The 15,938-nt window shown below is 39.1% G+C and overlaps 1 protein-coding gene across 5 annotated transcripts in view; it reads right to left on the bottom strand.

The window, feature by feature from the left end:
* LOC102802512 (colorectal mutant cancer protein-like) overlaps positions 1 to 15,938 on the bottom strand; it is a 126,012-nt gene that overhangs the window by 14,388 nt on the left and 95,686 nt on the right. For all 5 annotated transcript variants that reach the window (XM_085494591.1, XM_085494594.1, XM_085494593.1 and 2 more), the window contains 4 exons: positions 15,243 to 15,473; positions 8,938 to 9,210; positions 7,765 to 8,158; positions 5,078 to 5,273 (listed from right to left, as the gene is read on the bottom strand). In XM_085494591.1, coding sequence (XP_085350717.1) covers positions 5,078 to 5,273; positions 7,765 to 8,158; positions 8,938 to 9,210; positions 15,243 to 15,473 — 1,094 coding nt within the window. The remainder of the gene's footprint in view (positions 1 to 5,077; positions 5,274 to 7,764; positions 8,159 to 8,937; positions 9,211 to 15,242; positions 15,474 to 15,938) is intronic.

The raw sequence follows: 15,938 nt of genomic DNA, 5'->3' as shown, positions 1-15,938 counted from the left end.
ACCTTGTGTGGCTATGTGATGATAGAATTACCTTGTGTGGCTATGTGATGATAGAATTACCTTGTGTGGCTATGTGATGATAGAATTACCTTGTGTGGCTATGTGATGATAGAATTACCTTGTGTGGCTATGTGATGATAGAATTACCTTGTGTGGCTATGTGATGATAGAATTACCTTGTGTGGCTATGTGATGATAGAATTACCTTGTGTGGCTATGTGATGATAGAATTACCTTGTGTGGCTATGTGATGACAGAATTACCTTGTGTGGCTATGTGATGATAGAATTACCTTGTGTGGCAATGTGATGACAGAATTACCTTGTGTGGCTATGTGATGATAGAATTACCTTGTGTGGCTATGTGATGACAGAATTACCTTGTGTGGCTATGTGATGATAGAATTACCTTGTGTGGCTATGTGATGATAGAATTACCTTGTGTGGCTATGTGATGATAGAATTACCTTGTGTGGCTATGTGATGATAGAATTACCTTGTGTGGCTATGTGATGATAGAATTACCTTGTGTGGCTATGTGATGACAGAATTACCTTGTGTGGCTATGTGATGATAGAATTACCTTGTGTGGCTATGTGATGATAGAATTACCTTGTGTGGCTATGTGATGACAGAATTACCTTGTGTGGCTATGTGATGATAGAATTACCTTGTGTGGCTATGTGATGATAGAATTACCTTGTGTGGCTATGTGATGACAGAATTACCTTGTGTGGCTATGTGATGATAGAATTACCTTGTGTGGCTATGTGATGATAGAATTACCTTGTGTGGCTATGTGATGACAGAATTACCTTGTGTGGCTATGTGATGACAGAATTACCTTGTGTGGCTATGTGATGATAGAATTACCTTGTGTGGCTATGTGATGACAGAATTACCTTGTGTGGCTATGTGATGATAGAATTACCTTGTGTGGCTATGTGATGATAGAATTACCTTGTGTGGCTATGTGATGACAGAATTACCTTGTGTGGCTATGTGATGATAGAATTACCTTGTGTGGCTATGTGATGATAGAATTACCTTGTGTGGCTATGTGATGATAGAATTACCTTGTGTGGCTATGTGATGACAGAATTACCTTGTGTGGCTATGTGATGACAGAATTACCTTGTGTGGCTATGTGATGATAGAATTACCTTGTGTGGCTATGTGATGATAGAATTACCTTGTGTGGCTATGTGATGATAGAATTACCTTGTGTGGCTATGTGATGATAGAATTACCTTGTGTGGCTATGTGATGACAGAATTACCTTGTGTGGCTATGTGATGATAGAATTACCTTGTGTGGCTATGTGATGACAGAATTACCTTGTGTGGCTATGTGATGATAGAATTACCTTGTGTGGCTATGTGATGACAGAATTACCTTGTGTGGCTATGTGATGACAGAATTACCTTGTGTGGCTATGTGATGATAGAATTACCTTGTGTGGCTATGTGATGATAGAATTACCTTGTGTGGCTATGTGATGACAGAATTACCTTGTGTGGCTATGTGATGATAGAATTACCTTGTGTGGCTATGTGATGATAGAATTACCTTGTGTGGCTATGTGATGACAGAATTACCTTGTGTGGCTATGTGATGATAGAATTACCTTGTGTGGCTATGTGATGATAGAATTACCTTGTGTGGCTATGTGATGATAGAATTACCTTGTGTGGCTATGTGATGACAGAATTACCTTGTGTGGCTATGTGATGACAGAATTACCTTGTGTGGCTATGTGATGACAGAATTACCTTGTGTGGCTATGTGATGATAGAATTACCTTGTGTGGCTATGTGATGACAGAATTACCTTGTGTGGCTATGTGATGACAGAATTACCTTGTGTGGCTATGTGATGATAGAATTACCTTGTGTGGCTATGTGATGACAGAATTACCTTGTTTGGCTATGTGATGACAGAATTACCTTGTGTGGCTATGTGATGATAGAATTACCTTGTGTGGCTATGTGATGATAGAATTACCTTGTGTGGCTATGTGATGATAGAATTACCTTGTGTGGCTATGTGATGATAGAATTACCTTGTGTGGCTATGTGATGATAGAATTACCTTGTGTGGCTATGTGATGATAGAATTACCTTGTGTGGCTATGTGATGATAGAATTACCTTGTGTGGCTATGTGATGATAGAATTACCTTGTGTGGCTATGTGATGATAGAATTACCTTGTGTGGCTATGTGATGATAGAATTACCTTGTGTGGCTATGTGATGATAGAATTACCTTGTGTGGCTATGTGATGACAGAATTACCTTGTGTGGCTATGTGATGATAGAATTACCTTGTGTGGCTATGTGATGATAGAATTACCTTGTGTGGCTATGTGATGACAGAATTACCTTGTGTGGCTATGTGATGATAGAATTACCTTGTGTGGCTATGTGATGATAGAATTACCTTGTGTGGCTATGTGATGACAGAATTACCTTGTGTGGCTATGTGATGATAGAATTACCTTGTGTGGCTATGTGATGATAGAATTACCTTGTGTGGCTATGTGATGACAGAATTACCTTGTGTGGCTATGTGATGACAGAATTACCTTGTGTGGCTATGTGATGATAGAATTACCTTGTGTGGCTATGTGATGACAGAATTACCTTGTGTGGCTATGTGATGATAGAATTACCTTGTGTGGCTATGTGATGATAGAATTACCTTGTGTGGCTATGTGATGACAGAATTACCTTGTGTGGCTATGTGATGATAGAATTACCTTGTGTGGCTATGTGATGATAGAATTACCTTGTGTGGCTATGTGATGATAGAATTACCTTGTGTGGCTATGTGATGACAGAATTACCTTGTGTGGCTATGTGATGACAGAATTACCTTGTGTGGCTATGTGATGACAGAATTACCTTGTGTGGCTATGTGATGATAGAATTACCTTGTGTGGCTATGTGATGACAGAATTACCTTGTGTGGCTATGTGATGACAGAATTACCTTGTGTGGCTATGTGATGATAGAATTACCTTGTGTGGCTATGTGATGACAGAATTACCTTGTTTGGCTATGTGATGACAGAATTACCTTGTGTGGCTATGTGATGATAGAATTACCTTGTGTGGCTATGTGATGATAGAATTACCTTGTGTGGCTATGTGATGATAGAATTACCTTGTGTGGCTATGTGATGATAGAATTACCTTGTGTGGCTATGTTATGATAGAATTACCTTGTGTGGCTATGTGATGATAGAATTACCTTGTGTGGCTATGTGATGATAGAATTACCTTGTGTGGCTATGTGATGATAGAATTACCTTGTGTGGCTATGTGATGACAGAATTACCTTGTGTGGCTATGTGATGATAGAATTACCTTGTGTGGCAATGTGATGACAGAATTACCTTGTGTGGCTATGTGATGATAGAATTACCTTGTGTGGCTATGTGATGACAGAATTACCTTGTGTGGCTATGTGATGATAGAATTACCTTGTGTGGCTATGTGATGATAGAATTACCTTGTGTGGCTATGTGATGATAGAATTACCTTGTGTGGCTATGTGATGACAGAATTACCTTGTGTGGCTATGTGATGACAGAATTACCTTGTGTGGCTATGTGATGATAGAATTACCTTGTGTGGCTATGTGATGACAGAATTACCTTGTTTGGCTATGTGATGACAGAATTACCTTGTGTGGCTATGTGATGATAGAATTACCTTGTGTGGCTATGTGATGATAGAATTACCTTGTGTGGCTATGTGATGATAGAATTACCTTGTGTGGCTATGTGATGATAGAATTACCTTGTGTGGCTATGTGATGATAGAATTACCTTGTGTGGCTATGTGATGATAGAATTACCTTGTGTGGCTATGTGATGACAGAATTACCTTGTGTGGCTATGTGATGATAGAATTACCTTGTGTGGCTATGTGATGATAGAATTACCTTGTGTGGCTATGTGATGATAGAATTACCTTGTGTGGCTATGTGATGATAGAATTACCTTGTGTGGCTATGTGATGATAGAATTACCTTGTGTGGCTATGTGATGATAGAATTACCTTGTGTGGCTATGTGATGATAGAATTACCTTGTGTGGCTATGTGATGACAGAATTACCTTGTGTGGCTATGTGATGATAGAATTACCTTGTGTGGCTATGTGATGATAGAATTACCTTGTGTGGCTATGTGATGATAGAATTACCTTGTGTGGCAATGTGATGACAGAATTACCTTGTGTGGCTATGTGATGATAGAATTACCTTGTGTGGCTATGTGATGATAGAATTACCTTGTGTGGCTATGTGATGACAGAATTACCTTGTGTGGCTATGTGATGACAGAATTACCTTGTGTGGCTATGTGATGATAGAATTACCTTGTGTGGCTATGTGATGATAGAATTACCTTGTGTGGCTATGTGATGATAGAATTACCTTGTGTGGCTATGTGATGATAGAATTACCTTGTGTGGCTATGTGATGATAGAATTACCTTGTGTGGCTATGTGATGACAGAATTACCTTGTGTGGCTATGTGATGATAGAATTACCTTGTGTGGCTATGTGATGATAGAATTACCTTGTGTGGCTATGTGATGATAGAATTACCTTGTGTGGCTATGTGATGACAGAATTACCTTGTGTGGCTATGTGATGATAGAATTACCTTGTGTGGCTATGTGATGATAGAATTACCTTGTGTGGCTATGTGATGACAGAATTACCTTGTGTGGCTATGTGATGATAGAATTACCTTGTGTGGCTATGTGATGATAGAATTACCTTGTGTGGCTATGTGATGACAGAATTACCTTGTGTGGCTATGTGATGACAGAATTACCTTGTGTGGCTATGTGATGATAGAATTACCTTGTGTGGCTATGTGATGATAGAATTACCTTGTGTGGCTATGTGATGATAGAATTACCTTGTGTGGCTATGTGATGACAGAATTACCTTGTGTGGCTATGTGATGACAGAATTACCTTGTGTGGCTATGTGATGATAGAATTACCTTGTGTGGCTATGTGATGATAGAATTACCTTGTGTGGCAATGTGATGACAGAATTACCTTGTGTGGCTATGTGATGATAGATCTTCCCATGGTTGCAATGTACAGCCTGGTACATGACAAACTATTGCACCACAACTCCTATCCAATCTTTGTAGCAGTGACTTAGCCATGTTTTCTGCTGCTCTACGGTTGTCATGGACACGCTTCAACATGGTCGTTGTTTCTTCGTGTTCATCACCAAGAGAGTTATCTCCTTTTTGTGCAACAGACAAAAATTAAAATTAGTTGGACTAAAAATTACATTTTGTTTTTTTGTAACATTTTGTTTGATTTGTCCGATTATATGATTTAACCTCCCAACCTGACATATAGATGTGAGTGGCTGACCAACATCAAACCTCTGCAATGAGTACATTATACATTTTGGTGGTCATTCTAACACCGTCAATCAAAGTCGTGTTTGCATTGCTGGCTAAAATCACAGACTGTTTTCAACAAGATGATAAACATTGGGCTGTCAACAAACAAATAAACTTTGCCGTGAATGGTTACTCGTTGATGGCTGTCACTATCTGATGTTCCTGCAATTTTATTAGTACTGACAAAAATCGTCAAGGGAAGTGAAAAACTACATTGTTTTGTCTGGCGTGTGTTGGGTTTGGAGCACCATAGAGGGCGCAACTCACACGACCTTGTCAGGCTACACACTGACTGAGATTATTTCTGTAAATAGAAAGCTGTACACTAGTTTCTCTAGATTTGATATAGAGCCCTCAGTTCCTGTTGTTTTCGTTAGGGTCAGAGGTCATGTTTATTTGATGTTTCAATCATCTCTTATTCTTGAATTTTCAATGTGTGCAGAACTACTACGTGTAATGCTGTACAAATGTATGCAGAACTACTATGTGTAATGCTGTACAAATGTATTCAGAACTACTACGTGTAATGCTGTACAAATGTATTCAGAACTACTACGTGTAATGCTGTACAAATGTATGCAGAACTACTACGTGTAATGCTGTACAAATGTATTCAGAACTACTACGTGTAATGCTGTACAAATGTATTCAGAACTACTACGTGTAATGCTGTACAAATGTATTCAGAACTACTACGTGTAATGCTGTACAAATGTATGCAGAACTACTATGTGTAATGCTGTACAAATGTATTCAGAACTACTACGTGTAATGCTGTACAAATGTATTCAGAACTACTATGTGTAATGCTGTACAAATGTATGCAGAACTACTATGTGTAATGCTGTACAAATGTATTCAGAACTACTACGTGTAATGCTGTACAAATGTATGCAGAACTACTATGTGTAATGCTGTACAAATGTATTCAGAACTACTACGTGTAATGCTGTACAAATGTATTCAGAACTACTACGTGTAATGCTGTACAAATGTATTCAGAACTACTACGTGTAATGCTGTACAAATGTATTCAGAACTACTATGTGTAATGCTGTACAAATGTATGCAGAACTACTATGTGTAATGCTGTACAAATGTATTCAGAACTACTACGTGTAATGCTGTACAAATGTATTCAGAACTACTATGTGTAATGCTGTACAAATGTATGCAGAACTACTACATGTAATGCTGTACAAATGTATTCAGGCTGCCATATTTATTGACAGTGTACTTTCTACACTTTCCTCTTTTTTTTAGTTTCATCGCTTCTTGAATAAACCAGACCTATACTAAAGTACTTGAGATTAGTTGACAGCATTACGGGTATATACGCAGCATAGACCCCAAAACAAATAGAACCTTTATACATTTTCACATACAATAGAAACAGGATAAGAAATTTTGCTTCTCATTTAAAAATTATGCAATTTTCATTTTTCTTTAAATTTGCATTTATCATTATTATCCAGAATATATAAATTCAACATTTATGCTTTTGAAAAAATTCTGTGAAACATAAAACAAACATTTTATTTTTTAATGTTTTTGTGCCAGGCAACACTAAATATGTGCAAACAAACATTTCTATTACTCTTGACTGATTTTGGCTTTACATATCATTATGACATTCTGTCTAAACAGCTCATTAAAGTAGTGTCAGTAATGAATTAAGCTTGTCAATTAGCTTTCAACAAACTAATATACCGTATGTACCTAGATGGTAGCCATCTTGAGAGACAACAGACAAACAATATATAATTGTAAACCTACAATAGAGGGCGCTCTAGCATGTAACAGTATGAATGACTTCGCTGGTTCCCAGCATGCCTTGCAAATGGAAAGTAGGATGCAGGTAAATAGTATTTGCATGTGACTAAGTTAAGTAATTTGAAAACATTCCAAGTTCCGTTCTGTATAAATGTCTCTGTAATACTGCAATAAAGCCATGCTCATTCACTCTGACTGAAACAGTTTTATATTCACGAAAGTAAAAGGGAAACCCTGCTTTATATATAGAAGCCCCCATAAGTCTGGTAACCAAGGGAGATAATGAGAACATGATAAACCAATCATAAACTAGTTACTGGCCCTGCATGGCTTTGTGCGCCATGACACTTAAGGCAGGAACTAGCAAATATAAATGAAATGAAATTACGTAAATGCATTAATTATTTGAAATCCGCTAAATTAAATCTACATGAACATGTAAAATAACAATAAAACTCATTGTTTCCTTGACATATTAAAACACATTATATAATCTCAAAACATGAAAATAATGAAATTAAATGTCAGTGAAAATAAAGTATTTTACAGTACCTGTTGTTCCCAGTCCAGCTGCTCTACAATTACCCAGAATGACTTGCAACTCACTTTCCAACAACAATACCAAACTATCATATGTCTCCAAACACTGGTCACTGTAATTCACAGCCATATGCAAAGCTGTATTGTTACTTTCATATTTGCCTACAAGCATTGTTAGTCTGTCAGCGTTCGCTTTACTTTCCTCCAATGTTAACTGCAACAAGTCATTCATGGATTTTAAATGTTCTATTTTACTGTTCAGTCTTTCCATTTCCACTTCAAATTCCCGTATTTTTCCTTCCGATATCGCTGATCCATGTGAATAAAGAGTCTGGAATATTTCCTGGACATTGGAACAGTCCTGCAATGAGTGTACCAGATGTTCAGCTATCTTTGCATTTGTTGCCTACAAGGTCAAAGGTTAAGATGTGTTAGGACAAAGGTTGACATATGTGTTAGGTCAAAGGTTGACATATATGTTAGGTCAAAGATTAACATGTGTTAGGACAAATGTTGACATATGCGTTAGGACAAAGGTTGACATATGTGTTAGGTCAAAGGTTAATATGTGTTAGGACAAAGGTTAATATGTGTTAGGACAAATGTTGACATATGTGTTAGGTCAAAGGTTCAGATGTGTTAGGACAAATGTTGACATATGTGTTAGGTCAAAGGTTAATATGTGTTAGGTCAAAGGTTGACATATATGTTAGGTCAAAGGTTGACATATGTGTTAGGTCAAAGGTTAATATGTGTTAGGACAAATGTTGACATATGTGTTAGGACAAAGGTTGACATATGTGTTAGGTCAAAGGTTAATGTGTTAGGACAAATGTTGACATATGTGTTAGGTCAAAGGTTCAGATGTGTTAGGACAAAGGTTGACATATTTGTCAGATTAAATGCAACACCCTATCACATGTAATATTCTTTTCAAGTAATAATAAAATAAACCAAGGCATGCCTGATAAATGGTTAAGTGTCTATGAAACAAATCAATATGCACATGTGGGACTTGTATTCTACAAACTTTTAACAAATCAGTCCTAGCAAGTCCAGGAAAAATTGTATGTTGTCCCGAAAAAAGGCTTTTCAGTTTTCCAAAATGCTTAACAAAGTGTCTTTATGCTAGTACCTATATATATATATATATATAGAGGTATTTAGCCAAATATTAATGCTCACCCCAACGTTACTGAGTTCCTGTCCAACTACTTGTCTTTCAGCGACGACCTTTGCACTTTCTGACCTTGTGGGTTTAAGTTTCACTCTCTCAGCAATTTTTGCAACAGGCAAATCACCTCGTGCATCGCTACTGGAAGTGCTGATTTCACCCGTACTGGGATTAATTTGTGACGGCCGTGGTTGATTTGATGGACCTGTCCTTGCATTGGCTGGTGACAACATTGGTTTACCACTACTGCTGGATTCCTGTATTCTTGTTTGCAGTTCTCTAACCTGAAATAGAAATGGATTATATAGTTCAAACCTGTGTATAGTGAGCACCCAAGGTAGTCAAACCTGTGTATAGTGAGCACCCAAAGTACAGTCAAACCTGTGTATAGTGAGCACCCAAACTAGTCAAACCTGTGTATAGTGAGCACCCAAAGTAGTCAAACCTGTGTATAGTGAGCACCCAAACTAGTCAAACCTGTGTATAGTGAGCACCCAAGGTAGTCAAACCTGTGTATAGTGAGCACCCAAAGTACAGTCAAACCTGTGTATAGTGAGCACCCAAACTAGTCAAACCTGTGTATAGTGAGCACCCAAAGTAGTCAAACCTGTGTATAGTGAGCACCCAAACTAGTCAAACCTGTGTATAGTGAGCACCCAAGGTAGTCAAACCTGTGTATAGTGAGCACCCAAACTAGTCAAACCTGTGTATAGTGAGCACCCAAAGTACAGTCAAACCTGTGTATAGTGAGCACCCAAGGTAGTCAAACCTGTGTATAGTGAGCACCCAAACTAGTCAAACCTGTGTATAGTGAGCACCCAAGGTAGTCAAACCTGTGTATAGTGAGCACCCAAAGTAGTCAAACCTGTGTATAGTGAGCACCCAAACTAGTCAAACCTGTGTATAGTGAGCACCCAAAGTAGTCAAACCTGTGTATAGTGAGCACCCAAGGCAGTCAAACCTGTGTATTGTGAGCACCCAAGGTAGTCAAACCTGTGTATTGTGAGCACCCAAACTAGTCAAACCTGTGTATAGTGAGCACCCAAAGTAGTCAAACCTGTGTATAGTGAGCACCCAAAGTAGTCAAACCTGTGTATAGTGAGCACCCAAGGTAGTCAAACCTGTGTATAGTGAGCACCCAAAGTAGTCAAACCTGTGTATAGTGAGCACCCAAAGTAGTTAAACCTGTGTATAGTGAGCACCCAAAGTAGTCAAACCTGTGTATAGTGAGCACCCAAGGTAGTCAAACCTGTGTATAGTGAGCACCCAAGGTAGTCAAACCTGTGTATAGTGAGCACCCAAACTAGTCAAACCTGTGTATAGTGAGCACCCAAACTAGTCAAACCTGTGTATAGTGAGCACCCAAAGTAGTCAAACCTATGTATAGTGAGCACCCAAAGTAGTCAAACCTGTGTATAGTGAGCACCCAAGGTAGTCAAACCTGTGTATAGTGAGCACCCAAAGTAGTCAAACCTGTGTATAGTGAGCACCCAAAGTAGTCAAACCTGTGTATAGTGAGCACCCAAGGTAGTCAAACCTATGTATAGTGAGCACCCAAGGTTGTCAAACCTGTGTATAGTGAGCACCCAAAGTAGTCAAACCTGTGTATAGCGAGCACCCAAAGTAGTCAAACCTGTGTATAGTGAGCACCCAAAGTAGTCAAACCTGTGTATAGTGAGCACCCAAAGTAGTCAAACCTGTGTATAGTGAGCACCCAAAGTAGTCAAACCTGTGTATAGTGAGCACCCAAACTAGTCAAACCTGTGTATAGTGAGAACCCAAAGTAGTCAAACCTGTGTATAGTGAGAACCCAAAGTAGTCAAACCTGTGTATAGTGAGCACCCAAAGTAGTCAAACCTGTGTATAGTGAGCACCCAAAGTAGTCAAACCTGTGTATAGTGAGCACCCAAAGTAGTCAAACCTGTGTATAGTGAGCACCCAAGGTAGTCAAACCTGTGTATAGTGAGCACCCAAAGTAGTCAAACCTGTGTATAGTGAGCACCCAAAGTAGTCAAACCTGTGTATAGTGAGCACCCAAACTAGTCAAACCTGTGTATAGTGAGCACCAAAAGTAGTCAACCCTGTGTATAGTGAGCACCCAAAGTAGTCAAACCTGTGTATAGTGAGCACCCAAGGTAGTCAAACCTGTGTATAGTGAGCACCCAAAGTAGTCAAACCTGTGTATAGTGAGCACCCAAAGTAGTCAACCCTGTGTATAGTGAGCACCCAAAGTAGTCAAACCTGTGTATAGTGAGCACCCAAAGTAGTCAAACCTGTGTATAGTGAGCACCCAAAGTAGTCAAACCTGTGTATAGTGAGCACCCAAACTAGTCAAACCTGTGTATAGTGAGCACCAAAAGTAGTCAAACCTGTGTATAGTGAGCACCCAAAGTAGTCAAACCTGTATATAGTGAGCATCCAAAGTAGTCAAACCTGTGTATAGTGAGCACCCAAAGTAGTCAAACCTGTGTATAGTGAGCACCCAAAGTAGTCAAACCTGTGTATAGTGAGCACCCAAAGTAGTCAAACCTGTGTATAGTGAGCACCCAAACTAGTCAAACCTGTGTATAGTGAGCACCCAAAGTAGTCAAACCTGTGTATAGTGAGCACCCAAAGTAGTCAAACCTGTGTATAGTGAGCACCCAAAGTAGTCAAACCTGTGTATAGTGAGAACCCAAGGTAGTCAAACCTGTGTATAGTGAGCACCCAAAGTAGTCAAACCTGTGTATAGTGAGCACCCAAAGTAGTCAAACCTGTGTATAGTGAGCACCCAAAGTAGTCAAACCTGTGTATAGTGAGCACCCAAACTAGTCAAACCTGTGTATAGTGAGCACCCAAAGTAGTCAAACCTGTGTATAGTGAGCACCCAAACTAGTCAAACCTGTGTATAGTGAGCACCCAAACTAATCAAAACTGTGTATAGTGAGCACCCAAAGTAGTCAAACCTGTGTATAGTGAGCACCCAAAGTAGTCAAACCTGTGTATAGTGACACCCAAAGTAGTCAAACCTGTGTATAGTGAGCACCCAAAGTAGTCAAACCTGTGTATAGTGAGCACCAAAAGTAGTTAAACCTGTGTATAGTGAGCACCAAAAGTAGTTAAACCTGTGTATAGTGAGCACAAAGTAGTCAAACCTGTATATAGTGAGCAACAAGTAGTCAAACCTGTGTATAGTGAGCACCCAAGGTAGTCAAACCTGTGTATAGTGAGCACCCAAAGTAGTCAAACCTGTGTATAGTGAGCACCAAGTAGTCAAACCTGTGTATAGTGAGCACCCAAAGTAGTCAAACCTGTGTATAGTGAGCACCCAAGGTAGTCAACCAGTGTATAGTGAGCACCCAAGGTAGTCAAACCTGTGTATAGTGAGCACCCAAGGTAGTCAAACCTGTGTATAGTGAGCACCCAAAGTAGTCAAACCTGTGTATAGTGAGCACCCAAAGTAGTCAAACCTGTGTATAGTGAGCACCCAAAGTAGTCAAACCTGTATATAGTGAGCACCAAGTAGTCAAACCTGTGTATAGTGAGCACCCAAAGTAGTCAAACCTGTGTATAGTGAGCACCAAAACTAGTCAAACCTGTGTATAGTGAGCACCCAAAGTAGTCAAACCTGTGTATAGTGAGCACCCAAAGTAGTCAAACCTGTGTATAGTGAGCACCCAAAGTAGTCAAACCTGTGTATAGTGAGCACCAAGTAGTCAAACCTGTGTATAGTGAGCACCCAAACTAGTCAAACCTGTGTATAGTGAGCACCCAAGGTAGTCAAACCTGTGTATAGTGAGTACCCAAAGTAGTCAAACCTGTGTATAGTGAGCACCCAAGGTAGTCAAACCTGTGTATAGTGAGCACCCAAAGTAGTCAAACCTGTGTATAGTGAGCACCCAAAGTAGTCAAACCTGTGTATAGTGAGCACCCAAGGTAGTTAAACCTGTGTATAGTGAGCACCCAAAGTAGTTAAACCCGTGTATAGTGAGCACCCAAAGTAGTCAAACCTGTATATAGTGAGCAACAAGTAGTCAAACCTGTGTATAGTGAGCACCCAAGGTAGTCAAACCTGTGTATAGTGAGCACCCAAAGTAGTCAAACCTGTGTATAGTGAGCACCCAAAGTAGTCAAACCTGTGTATAGTGAGCACCAAGTAGTCAAACCTGTGTATAGTGAGCACCCAAAGTAGTCAAACCTGTGTATAGTGAGCACCCAAGGTAGTCAAACCAGTGTATAGTGAGCACCCAAGGTAGTCAAACCTGTGTATAGTGAGCACCCAAGGTAGTCAAACCTGTGTATAGTGAGCACCCAAAGTAGTCAAACCTGTGTATAGTGAGCACCCAAAGTAGTCAAACCTGTGTATAGTGAGCACCCAAAGTAGTCATACCTGTGTATAGTGAGCACCCAAGGTAGTCAAACCTGTGTATAGTGAGCACCCAAAGTAGTCAAACCTGTGTATAGTGAGCACCCAAACTAGTCAAACCTGTGTATAGTGAGCACCCAAACTAGTCAAACCTGTGTATAGTGAGCACCCAAACTAGTCAAACCTGTGTATAGTGAGCACCCAAGGTAGTCAAACCTGTGTATAGTGAGTACCCAAAGTAGTCAAACCTGTGTATAGTGAGCACCCAAGGTAGTCAAACCTGTGTATAGTGAGCACCCAAAGTAGTCAAACCTGTGTATAGTGAGCACCCAAAGTAGTCAAACCTGTGTATAGTGAGCACCCAAGGTAGTTAAACCTGTGTATAGTGAGCACCCAAAGTAGTCAAACCTGTGTATAGTGAGCACCCAAACTAGTCAAACCTGTGTATAGTGAGTACCCAAAGTAGTCAAACCTGTGTATTGTGATCACCCAAAGTAGTCAAACCTGTGTATAGTGAGCACCCAAAGTAGTCAAACCTGTGTATAGTGAGCACCCAAACTAGTCAAACCTGTGTATAGTGAGCACCCAAAGTAGTCAAACCTGTGTATAGTGAGCACCCAAAGTAGTCAAACCTGTGTATAGTGAGCACCCAAGGTAGTCAAACCTGTGTATAGTGAGCACCCAAGGTAGTCAAACCTGTGTATAGTGAGCACCCAAAGTACAGTCAAACATGTGTATAATGACCTCACAAGGTACTTCATTAAACTGTTTTTCTTTTGTTTTTTATAAATAGGTGGCCTTTATACGAAGGATGGATTAATATTTGTCCAGAAAATAATGAGATGGTAGGGTTGCAACAAGAACAAATTTAGTTGAGTTAATGAAAATATGTTTGCCTTGTGGAAATTAAAAATTATTGAATGCTAATCGCTAAATTGATTTTGAGAAAATAGTTAACAATAAACCAAAAATAATAATCAAATGATTCAAGTGTGACATCAACTAAACTCTAAAGCTTGATTCTCGAAAAAAACATTTTTTGATTGCAAGGGTTATCAGATCAAAATAGGCGCATAAAACAGAGTGTATACCAAATTTTACAAATGATTTTTGTCCAAGGATGGAATGTATCTGTACATTAGTCTAAACCAGACAGACTTTATTTAATCAACTAGCAGCCTGTCGGCTGAGATAGCTCTGCTGTTAGCAACCCACATTTCAATTAAAAAACTGAAGATATCATCAGAAAATGAACAATATGTATAGTATTAAAGCAATGAGACTTTTTATAACTTTTTATCAAAAATATTCATTAAAATTAGATAATTGAAGAACAAAATCATCACAAAATGAACAAATCTGAGAAAGGTCTACCTGTAGTACCTATGTAGTATATACAATATCAAAGCAATCAGACTTGCGGTTTTTAACAAGAAGTCGAAAATAAAACTTTTTACCAAAAATGACAAAATATTCATGAAAATTAGAGAATTGAAGATATCATCACAAAATGAGAGGGGTCCACCCAAGGTACCTACATACCAAGTATCAAAGCATTCAGGCTAGCGGTTTTCAAGAAGAAGTCAAAAATAGCATTTTTGACCAAAAATGACAAAAATATTCACTATAAATAAGACAATTGAACATATCCACACGAAATGAACAAATCTGAGAGAGAACCACCCAAGGTACCTTCCTAGAAAGTTTCACAGCTATACAGTTTGTGGTTTTTAAGAAGAAGTCGAAAATGTAAAGTTGAAGACGGCGAAAGCACAGACGGACGCCGACAGACAATCAGTAATACCATAAGCTTCGCGTGACTTCGTCGACAGCGGAGCTAATAAAACAAATAACAACTCAATGTGTATATGCAAAACATTACTTGTACCAACTATGAACTAAATCATGTCTGAGAAATGATATTGGGTGAATAAAACCTAAATGGGGAATAAATATGCAAAGAATACACACCTTTCTCCGGAGTCTGTCTCTATCGTCTCGTACCCCAACCATGCTGCATTTTAGTTTACTTATGTCTTCCTCTTGTTGACACAGCGTTGAGTTGAGAGTTTCATTTTCTTCTTTAATAACTGTGAGTTCTTGTTGTATATTTTCTACTTGGCAGTGACATCCGCAGCAATCACCGACAACGTCCGTTGTATCGTTGACGGCAAACTGCAATGACTCAACATCTCTGACAGCCTGTACAATAATACACACTCAAAATTAGCCTGACAAGCTCACGTGAGTTGCGCCCTCTATGATGCTCCAAACCCAACACACGCCTGACAGAACCATGTAGTTTTTCACTCCCCCCAATTTTTTGTTGGCACCAACCAAATTGCAGGAATGTAAGATAGTGACAACCAACAAGGAGTTTATTTATTTGTTGACATAATTTGTGAAAAGATGTTGGCAAATTTCCACCCAATGTTTATCATCTTGTTGAAAACAGTCCATGTTTTTTGCTGACAATGCAAACACAGCTTTGATTGATGGTGTTACCATGACCACCAAAATGAAACTCATTGCAAGAAGGCGTAAACTGTTTGAATTCGCAGTATTGATCAATTCTGTCAGGCATTCTGTTTGGCCGGCAAAGACGCTACACTTACGCCTACATGTCAGGGTAACTCAAAATAGGTGGAGGTGGTATCTGTAAAACCA

Source organism: Saccoglossus kowalevskii, chromosome 20, assembly GCF_978046115.1.
Source record: "Saccoglossus kowalevskii chromosome 20, keSacKowa6.1, whole genome shotgun sequence".
Lineage (NCBI taxonomy): Eukaryota > Metazoa > Hemichordata > Enteropneusta > Harrimaniidae > Saccoglossus > Saccoglossus kowalevskii.
The sequence above is the reverse complement of the archived record's forward strand: the minus strand, read 5'-3'. Positions and strand labels throughout refer to the sequence as shown.